General features: G+C 48.1%; 1 protein-coding gene across 2 annotated transcripts; it reads left to right on the plus strand.

The window, feature by feature from the left end:
* Nucleotides 1–1,046: 1,046 nt before the first annotated feature.
* Nucleotides 1,047–8,132, plus strand: LOC137541137 (E3 ubiquitin/ISG15 ligase TRIM25-like). 2 transcript variants are annotated; one of them, XM_068262292.1, is made up of 2 exons: nt 1,047–1,113; nt 6,435–8,132. In XM_068262292.1, the coding sequence occupies exon 2, from the start codon at nt 6,459–6,461 to the stop codon at nt 8,013–8,015; it is 1,557 nt and encodes a 518-aa protein (XP_068118393.1). In that variant the 5' UTR covers nt 1,047–1,113; nt 6,435–6,458; the 3' UTR covers nt 8,016–8,132. The 2 variants fall into 2 exon arrangements, with proteins under 2 accessions (XP_068118393.1, XP_068118394.1); XM_068262293.1 differs by having other exon boundaries at nt 1,100–1,125.
* Nucleotides 8,133–11,278: the final 3,146 nt, after the last annotated feature.

The raw sequence follows: 11,278 nt of genomic DNA on the forward strand, positions 1-11,278 counted from the left end.
AGGCTCCTCCCCATCCCTCCCACCCAGCCGTCACACACTGATTGCTATTACACTAAGAGGCCCCTCCATCCCTCCCACCCCAGCTGTCACACACTGATTGCTATTACACTAAGAGGCCCCTCCATCCCTCCCACCCCAGCTGTCACACACTGATTGCTATTACACTAAGAGGCTCCTCCCCCATCCCTCCCACCCAGCCGTCACACACTGATTGCTATTACACTAAGAGGCCCCTCCATCCCTCCCACCCCAGCTGTCACACACTGATTGCTATTACACTAAGAGGCCCCTCCATCCCTTCCACCCAGCCGTCACACACTGATTGCTATTACACTAAGAGGCCCCTCCATCCCTCCCACCCCAGCTGTCACACACTGATTGCTATTACACTAAGAGGCCCCTCCCATCACTCCCACCCCAGCCGTCACACACTGATTGCTATTACACTAAGAGGCCCCTCCATCCCTCCCACCCCAGCTGTCACACACTGATTGCTATTACACTAAGAGGCCCCTCCCATCACTCCCACCCCAGCCGTCACACACTGATTGCTATTACACTAAGAGGCCCCTCCATCCCTCCCACCCCAGCTGTCACACACTGATTGCTATTACACTAAGAGGCTCCTCCTCCATCCCTCCCACCCAGCCGTCACACACTGATTGCTATTACACTAAGAGGCCCCTCCTCCATCCCTCCCACCCCAGCCTTCACACACTGATTGCTATTAGACTAATAGATGCCCCAGGGCCCCCAACCTCCCCAACACCTTAATCTCTAGTTATGGCTTGCAGTCACTGTCATGTATCCCATTTTCTTATTTCTTTCTGCTTGAAACACAATTGGGAATGACAGCTGAATGAATTGTGCGCCCCCTCCTACACTGCGCCCTGAGGCTGGAGCCTCTCCAGCCTATGCCTCGGCCCGGCCCTGGTTGCAGCGCGAGGCAAGGGGGATAAGACAAATGTAATTGTGTACAGCCAAATGGGCTGAATTAAAATTTAAGCCTAAAATGTTTCCTTTGATGTGTCTCTTTCTCTTTAGGTTCTTCATGGCCGCATTTGGATAATCAATACAGGACTATGAATAATTGGTATCGTTGAGAAGTTGAAAGTAAACATTGATGTACTGTTATAATGTTGATTAATCTCTAACCTTTAACTATGCTGATTCGGGGGTGGACTAACCTCAGTGATCTTCTGGGGTAGACACTCTATAGCAGTGGTCCTCATACATACATGGTAAGTTTCTTGTTATCAATCGAGCCGCTGGTGGCTCGATTGATAATATCCGATGTGTCCGATCACTGCGGCGGATCGATTCTGCGCTTGATCCCCGCGGGCGGACAATAGAAAAAAGCGAGCGGCTGATAAGAAGCACCCGCGGGGACGAGCGGGAATCGATCCGCGCGGACGAGCGGTGACGAGCCAGCATCGAGCCAGCGGCTAGATTCCGGCGCAAAAACTTACCATGTATGCCCAGCATAAGGCCCGCGGGCCGAATGTGGCCCCCTGAGGCTTTTTCACCGGCCCCCCACACAAAATGTATTAATTATAGATGCAGTCAGCTACATCGTTAACTATTGGTGGTCCGCATATAGAATAGCAGGGCTGGCACCACCAGGGCCGGCCTTAGGTTTCACAGCGCCCTGAGCGAAACCTGATTTTTGTGCCCCCCCGTCATCCTCTTCCAGCGTGCGTGCGCACACACAGGCCCATATGCAGTTCACCTTTTCTCCCGAGATATCTCCTAGGACAGTGGTTCCCAACCTTTTTGACGTTGTGACACAAATGCTCAGATCTCTGTGACACGTCACATATGTATAATAGAAAAAAATACAATTAATAACTACGAATGGATGGAAAGAGTGCATTATAATGAATATACTTAAAAATGTAGGCTGGAACCTTTCAGGAATATTAATAAAACAATCAGTGGAACAGTTAGCCGCCTCCCCTCTCCCAGCCCATTTAGAATGAAAGCACCGCACCAACAATTTGCACCACGCGTTATAGCCGCAGTGCGCCCCCCAAAAGCCCTCAGACTCAGTATAGGTAGGTAGCCAGGTATAGGTGCCCCCAGTATAGGATCTCATGTGTAGGTGCTCTCAATATAGGTTGCCAGGTATAGGTGCCCCCAGTATAGGAAGTCAGTTGAAGGTCTCTATCCCCCCCATAGGTAGCCAGGTGTAGGTGCCTCCAGTATAGGTAGCCAGGTACTGGTGCCCTCAGTAAAGGTAGCCAGCTATAGGTGCCCACAGTATAGGAAATCAAGTGTAGATGTCCTCAGTATAGGCAACCAGCTATAGGCGCCCCCTTGGAAGCCGGCGCCCTGAGCGACCGCTCCAGTCGCTCAGGTCAAAGGCCGGCTATGGGCACCACCCATCCACATGGAAGCCAGAAAGCAGTTATTCACTGGTTTCCAATCAGATACCACATCAGGTGACACTGCTGTCCAATTGGACTGCAGGTTGTCACCTGGGTATACTTTATTGTCTGGCCCACAAAGACTTCTACATCATTTTATGTATACTCCGGGCCCCCAGCAGTCTGAAGTGTGTTGACCCGGCCCTCGACCCAAAACGTTTGGTGACCCCTGCTCTATAGTGTAGTTCCCTTGATGCTTAGATTGATTACTATAAGATGTTTTGTGTGTGTATATATATATATTGTGATCATGTGATGTGAGTTTTTGGTCATGTGACTTTTGAGGATGGAGTATCAAGGTGTCACTGGTGTTGGGTGTGGCACACCTGAGGAAGGGCTATGCCCGAAACATGTCTTGTGCCCCTGTTGTGCTCTGCTACACTGACAATACAATTTTGAATAAGCCTTCTGAGTGCGGTCTCTAGTTTGTTCTTCAGTCTATTTATACAATAAAACTGGACTGAGAGTAACTTGATTTAAAAGGTACCTGAGATGGGACTCCAGGCTGTATTTATACTTACCTGGGTCTTCCTTCAGGCCCATGAGGCTTGTGGGCTCCCTCGCTGTCCTCTCTGGTGGCTCCGTTCTCTTCTAATAATCTAACCAGTCGTGCACTCCTGCGCATGCCCGGCCATGCGCACCCCCAGCGGTCCCACTTTTAACAGCATTCCGCGCCTGCACAGTACTACTCTCGGCTGCGGGAGGTGCGTGATTGGCCAGGCCACACATGCTCAGATGGGTGCAGCTGGCCAGGTTACCGGAGAGAATTAGAAAAGAAAGAAGAGGTCCAGGCGGAGCCCACCAGCCTCATGGAGCTGAAAGAAGACACAGGTAAGTATAAAAATACCCTGGAATCCCATCTCAGGCTCTCTTTAACCACCCTGGCGTTCTATTAAGATCGCCAGGGCAGCTGCATGAGGGTTTTTTTTAAATAAAAAAAAAAATATTTCATGCAGCCAACTGAAAGTTGGCTGCATGAAAGCCCACTAGATGGCGCTCCGGAGGCGTTCTTCTGATCGCCTCCGGCGCCCGGAATAAACAAGGAAGGCCGCAATGAGCGGCCTTCCTTGTTTTGCTTAGATCGTCGCCATAGCGACGAGCGGAGTGACGTCATGGACGTCAGCCGACGTCCTGACGTCTGCCGCCTCCGATCCAGCCCTTAGCGCTGGCCGGAACTATTTGTTCCGGCTGCGCAGGGCTCAGGCGGCTGGGGGGACCCTCTTTCGCCGCTGCTCGCGGCGGATCGCCGCAGAGCGGCGGCGATCGGGCAGCACACGCGGCTGGCAAAGTGCCGGCTGCGTGTGCTGCTCTTTATTTCATGTAAATCGGCCCAGCAGGGCCTGAGCGGCACCCTCTGGCGGTAATGGACGAGCTGAGCTCGTCCATACCGCTAAGGTGGTTAAAGAGACTCTGAATTGAGTCTAAATTCTCTTTTTTAAGTTGTATTCATTTTAAGCACCATAAGCCCTGCTAAACTGCTGCTATCCCACGGCAAAACAAGGGGTTTATACCCCCCAAATAACCTCTCCTGTGTCCGGGGAGCGCTTCCTGCTTGAGGCAGAGCTTACGGATGTGGCTCTGCCTCTTCGCGCGTCAATCCCCGCTGATCGCCACCTCTCCCCACCCTCTAAATCTTGCTTCACTGAGAGGGGCATGTCACATGACCTGCATCAGGAGCTGCAAGGTGAACTTCACTGAAAAGAGGGGTGAGGACCTGTCCTGCTCTGCATGTCATGTGACCTGCACCAGGAGCTGCAAGGTGAACTTCACTGAAAAGAGGGGTGAGGACCTGTTCTGCTCTGCATGTCATGTGACCTGCATCAGGAGCCACAAGGTGAACTTCACTGAAGAGAGGGGTGAGGACCTGTCCTGCTCTGCATGTCATGTGACCTGCATCAGGAGCCACAAGGTGAACTTCACTGAAGAGAGGGGTGAGGACCTGTCCTGCTCTGCATGTAGACACACAGCAGCGGACCCTTTTAGTCCCTGATGGCTGATGAGTTCTGGGTCACCATGAGCTTGCTGGTTAGTCTGTGCCTCTCGTATTCACAAGCCCTACTCCATAGAGCCAAATTAATCCATGCCATGCACTGATGAGGATCAAACAATCCGAAACAGTCTGTATGCATGTTGGATTATTATGGCTCTGTACAAATTAACAAGCTGACACATCATTGCATTCCAGCGGTTCTGGAGGTGTGTTTAGCTTCTAAGGGTACAATGGTCAATTTGCATATATTCAGCAGTGTTGCTCTGGGAGACATCTCAAGCTCACTCCAACCTGAATTATCGCAAATTCTTTCTGTTTTAGGAAAGCAAACTTTTGTTTTTCTTAACATCTTAGTAAGGGGGCTTTTAGGACCATTGTAGTCCCTTACACACTCCAATGAGTTCTGGGTCACCATGAGCTTGCTGGTTAGTCAGTCCCTGATGGCGGGAGGCTAAAGGTGCCCATACTTCACTCGACTTTGCGGCCGACCAACCATCCAAATCGATAAGTATAATTGTAGCAGATGAAAATCGACGCACCCAAGAGCATGCCCCATTGATCGTGTGACTAATTTCAGGCTGAAATTGGTTGCATGTATCGATGGGACATGCTGGAAAATCTGGGACCACCATGCTCGGATGGGTGCGCCACGGTAATGGCACGCAATATCAGGACAAGTGACAAACGCAACTGAACCCTGGCGCTGTTCCCCCTAGTGTTTCACCCCTGGTGCTTGTGCAGTTATACTTTGCCAGTCCGCTGTCCATGCAAAGTGATTCCCACATGATTACCAGCACATAGCACGTGGGGTGCATGTTTGAGGTCACACACGCGCATCACGTGCTATAACACAGGCTACCATGTGGGGGCGCAAATGTGGGAAGTACAATGAGGACACTCAGTGTGGACGGTGGCAGGTAAAGTATAACTGCACAGGCACAGAGGGGGACATAAAACATTACGGGGACAGTGTCTGCGTCACAAGGCCGATTCCTGCAAGATTTCATGCTGAAATTGATCTAGAACAGGGGTGGGCAAACTTGGCCCTCCAGCTGTTAAAGGGGCACTACAGCGAAAAACTGTAAAATTTAAAATATGTGCAAACATATACAAATAAGAAGTACATTTTTTCCAAAGTAAAATGAGCCATAAATTACTTTTCTCCTATGTTGCTGTCACTTACAGTAGGCAGTAAATCTGACAGAAGTGACAGGTTTTGGACTAGCCCATCGCTTTATAGGGGATGCTCAGAGATATATTTATTTTCAAAAGCACTTAGTGAAGGCAGTTTCTCTGTCCAACTGCCAAAAAACTGTGTAGCAAGCAGGGAAGCTGGCCAGCATCATTGTTTAAATCCTTTTTAGGGAATATCTTTATCAAGAATAAAAGCCTTGCTGAGAATCCCCTATGAAGAGATGGACTAGTCCAAAACCTGTCACTTCTGTCAGATTTCTACTACCTACTGTAAGTGACAGCAACATAGGAGAAAAGTAATTTATGGCTCATTTTACTCTGGGAAAAAAATTACTTGTTATTTGTATATGTTTGCACATATTTTAAATTTTACAGTTTTTCGCTGAAGTGCCCCTTTAAGGAACTACAAGTCCCACAATGCATTGCAGGAGTCTGACAGCCACAGTCATGACTCATAAAGACAAATGCATTGTGGGACTTGTAGTTCCTTAACAGCTGGAGGGCCAAGTTTGCCCATGCCTGATCTAAAATCAACCTGCGGTTTAAGGCAGCCAACAGATTTCTCTCTGATCAGATTCGTTTAGAGAAAAATCTGTCTCTTAATCAATCGGCCGCCAAAATCACTATATGTGTACCTTTATGTTGCACTCGTGGTGTTGCTCTTATCTCAGGGAGCTGGGAGCTCCGCTTGTTCTAGGTGTTCTGGTTCACCATGAACTTGCTGAGCAACCTGTAGCTGCTAATTCTACACAATAAAGGCTTTGAGTGGTAATTTGATCCCGGGACAGGACTTTCTTTCAGTTTTGTTTCTCCTCCCTCCCCAGGATTTCCTGCTTGGTTAGAGAACCATGGCGTCTGCAGACGTGCGGGAAGAGCTGAACTGCTCCATCTGTCTGAGCATTTACACCGATCCGGTCACCCTGAGCTGTGGACACAACTATTGCCGAGTCTGCATAGATCGTGTTCTGGACACACAGGAGCCCTCCGGACGTTATTCCTGTCCAGATTGTAGAATAGGATTTCTGGATCGTCCGTCTCTTCACAGAAATATAACTCTGCACAACATCGCGGAGTGTTTCCTGTCTATCCAGCCAGCTCGGGAGGAAAGCGAGGTCTCCTGCACTTACTGCGACTCTTCTCAGCCAGCCCTGAAGACCTGTCTGCTGTGTGAGGCTTCTCTGTGCGCAAAACACTTGAGGAAGCACAGCAAGTCCTCAGAACATATCCTAATGGATCCCAGCAGTCCCCTGGAGAGCAGGAAATGCTCCGTCCACAAAAAGATCCTGGAGTATTACTGCACAGAGGACTCTGCCTGCATCTGTGTCACCTGCTGCCTGGCTGGGGAGCACAGGGGACATCAGGTGGAACCGATGGATGACGCATCGGAGAAGAAAAAAGTCAAGCTTAGACCTCTCCTACAGGCACTGAGCACAACGAGAGCAGAAACCGAGAAGAAAGTCCAGATTCTGCATCGACACCAGCAGAAGATACGTAGAAAGTCATCCGGTGAAACGGAGAGAGTCGCTGCCCTGTTTAGAGATCTCAGGAGACAACTTGATGACCTGGAGAAGAAGGTCCTAACAGAGATCTGCAGGCAGGAGGAGCAGATCTCATTGTCTATCTCTGCCTTGACCCAGCAGCTAGAAATGAAGATGGATGAGCTGTCCGGGAAGATACATTATATCGAGGAGCTGTGTGACATCAATGATCCACTATCCCTTTTACAGGAAAAGGAATCGGAGGCAGACGTCTTTTTTGACCCTGAGGACCAAAGTAACGATACCAAGCTCTGTGATGTTGGCGACCTGGATAAAAATCTGATCTCACTAACTCTACATTCAGGAGTATCGATTATCGAGTCAAGTTTGCAGAGCGGGATCCACATAGTGGAGGTTGCCGACCTGCTCCTTGATGCGAAGACAGTCTCCAATTTTATAAACTTAGCCGATAGCCTAAAAATGGCGTCTTACTCGAAATCCCAAAAGCACCCAGATTCAGCAGAGAGATTTGAGGACTGCCAGGTTCTGAGCATCAAGAATTTCTCATCGGGGAAACACTACTGGGAGGTGGAAACCAGCAAGTTGGGGAACTGGATGATGGGGGTGGCCTATGGCAGCATAGACAGAAAGGGGGAGAAGTCTTTCATCGGGAACAATACCAAGTCCTGGTGTTTGTGTAAGGCCAATAAGAAGTTTTCGGTGATGCACAACAGTAAGACTAGCCAACTGCCTGACAAGGCATCAAGTCAGAGGTTTGTGGTCTGTCTGGATTATGAGGCTGGGCGATTGTCGTTTTATGAGCTGGGAGACTCGGTCAAACATCTCCACACCTTCAACACCTCCTTCACTGAGCCCCTCCATGCTGCCTTCTACCTGTGGGATGAGTGGCTGAGAATCAGAAGCTAATCATTCTGATTGCCAAAGAGTTCAGCAGGGCTGCCAGGCAACTGGTATTGTTTAACAGGAAAGAAAAATGGCAGCCACCATATACCTCTCACTTCAGGTGTCATTTAAATTGGAATATAACCCTGCATTTCAACTTTGCTCTAAAACATTATTTACAGCATATTATATGCAACCAGCATTTTTTTTTTACTAGACCAGCATTGGAAAGGTTACACAAAGAGCTTTAAAGTTCCATGGAGAGAACTGCTCGCTGCAGCCGAAGTTTAGATAGATACATTTAAGTAAATAGAATGTAACTAGTGAAGAATGTTACACACTCTTTGGCTGTCCTCCAGCTCCTGCACAGTCAGAGAGAGTGAGTCACATTCCACACTTGTTACATTCTGTTTACCTAAATGTATCTATCTAAACTTCGGCTTCCCTTCCAATGCTGGTCTATTAAAAAAAAAATGCTGGTTGCATATAATATGCTGTAAATAATGTTTTAGAGCAAAGTTGAAATGCAGGGTTATATTCCGCTTTAATCCTGATTGAGCAGTATGGACTCGAGTTCAGCCACCCTCATAGTACTCAATTTTGGGGTGTCTTTTCTAGCAGAGCTGGCTTGTTTAAACTCCGCCCCCTCCCTCATTGACAGATCCCTCCTCCTCCATAGACATCTACAGGGCAGGGTTTCAGGGGCATGCTGGTCACGCCCCCTCCCATTTTCTCAGGTGAATGGCAGTTCAGCCACGCCTCTTCTCCCATAATGCAGTGAGGCCTGGAGGACTCAGTATTCTTCTTACGTACGCCTGATTAATCACTGGCCTGGTACACACCAAGCAATTTTCCCATCAGATCGACTGTAAATTTCCCAATGTTCGATCATTTCCAGCATGTCCGATCTGCTTCCAATCAAGAAACTCATCGATTTTGAGATGAATGCTGCATAACATCTTCTCAATCGGAAGCAGATCAGATGTATTGGAAATTATATAATAACTGAAAGTTTCCCATCGATCTGACAGACAAATTACGTGGTGTGTACCAGGCATTAAAGTGCCCATTAACAACGCCATTATTAGAACAATCAAATTTTCGATAAGCTCATTAAGATCGCAAGATAAGATCCTATATAATCGATCCACAGCAACTTAGTCGTAATTGCGAACTGGGAAAAGTCTGCCGTGACGATCGACCAAGGGAAGGATCGATGATGTGGTCATTGAGGATCAATTGGGCCAACCAGCTTCTTTGTTCTCATCCAATACGATTAGAATAACCTGTTAGTAAAAAATCGTTCGCTAAAAATGTTATCGCTCATGGGCACCTTATACACAGAGCTCACCTCAGTTCAGCAGAGGTGCCCCCTTTGGGTATAGTATTGCTGCCACCTAGTGTCAGCTCCCTGGTGTTACATGTGTCCACTTCCCACTTTCCCTTTAGGCTGCATTTCCACTTGTGCGGTGCGAATCACCGAGTAAAAATTTATATATCGCATGAAAATTCGCATGGATGACGATGTATGCGAATTTAACCATGGCAGTGCTGGTGTGCTTTTCCATTGTTTCTATACCCAAACCTCATGCGAATTTCCTATTAAATACATTGAATGCGATAGCGGTATGCGATATGCGAATTCAGATGGCTCTGCCATGCAGATTTTTTCTGCACAGAAAAACGCAAATGAATCCTGACAAGTGGAAACAGTCCCATTCACTTGTATTGCTATGCGAATTTGCATGCGAAAAACGCATGCGAATTCGCGATAGTGGAAATGGGCCCTTACATGTTTTACATCACATGCTTTGCTACATTTTTATGCACGTTTTCTGATATGAAAGGTTATGTATTCATTAGCAGTATTGGGAATACATTATATTGTTGGTGTCTGGTGATGGTCATGTCTAGGAAGACTCATGGAAAAGCATGATGGAGAAGCATGTGATCAGTTTGGTCAGGTGATAGATATGCAAGTCTCTGATTTGCTAGTCATGATCATGTGCTAAAGCAGGATGTGATCACAGCAAATCAGAGCAGAGAGATCCTAGACATGAGCATGACTATTGGCGTTTAGCCTTTCCCCCATTCTTTCCTTCTCCCTGGTATAGCTGGGCTTTTCTGCATTCTCATACAGTATTCAGGGGACAGATTCACGTAAAGCTGAGCTCCAGCCAGAACCTTTATTTCAGTTTTGGATAATTGTGAAAGGCTCAGGAGCTCTTTAGGGTTTTTATTGCTGTTACTGTCCCCTGCGAACAGAAAAGTCCCTGCTTTCTGTCACTTGTGGTCCAGGCAGGATGCGGTACACCTTCATGGACAGAGCAAGAGGCAGCACTGAAAGAGTACGGGCGAGGCAGAATGGCTGTCATAGTATTATTACTGTCTCCCGTACCCTTCCCTAGTGACTCTAGGGGGTTGGGTCACTATAACAAATAGTGAGCCTTATCAGAGTTAACACACCTTATCAGAGTAGCATAGCAAGCACTAGGAACTTATGCCTGCTAATTGGCAATGACGAGAGCTCCACTCGTCCTGCCCTGAGCCTCTGTACATCCAATCACTTTAAAGGACATTTTCCCCGCACTTTGATTGGCCCAATAGGCTGCATGTCAAGTTTCCTGTCAAATGACAGACAGCCTATTGGGCCAATCACAGTGCGGGGATAATGTCCTTTAAAGTGATTGGACCCGCAGGGGCTCAGGGCAGGACGAGTGGAGCTCTCGCCATTGCCAATTAGCAGGCATAAGTTCATAGTGCTCGCTATGCTACTCTGATAAGGTGTGTTAACTCTGATAAGGCACACTATTTGTTATAGCGAATCAACTCCTATGAGCTTAAAGGAAACCCAAGATAAACCAAGTGTATTGATTTATACTTACTTGGGCCTTCCTCCAGCTCCCTGCAGTCATCTGCTGAAACGCTGTCCTCCCAGGCCACTCTGTTCTCCTACATTGGAATCCAGCCCAGTTGCGTTCCACTGCATATGTGCGGTCCTGGCAGCGCCTGCCCCCAATACTGCTCCTGTGGCATGGACCATGCTGGGCAAGTGCAGTTCCATTTTTAGTGAACTGTGCAGTGGACTGGCCCAGTCAGGGAATGCATGGGTCCTGAGGTATGGGGTGTTGAACGAGGGGCATCCATTAATTTTACAGTGATATTCTCCGCTTATATATTCTCAGGACAGGCAGCCAGAGGCAGTGAACACCCCTCGTTCAACACCCCCTAACTCAGTAACGGTGCATTGCACTGACACGGGGCATGGTGCAAATGAAAGCCAAGTT

The sequence above is a fragment of the Hyperolius riggenbachi genome, chromosome 12, assembly GCF_040937935.1.
Source record: "Hyperolius riggenbachi isolate aHypRig1 chromosome 12, aHypRig1.pri, whole genome shotgun sequence".
NCBI lineage: Eukaryota > Metazoa > Chordata > Amphibia > Anura > Hyperoliidae > Hyperolius > Hyperolius riggenbachi.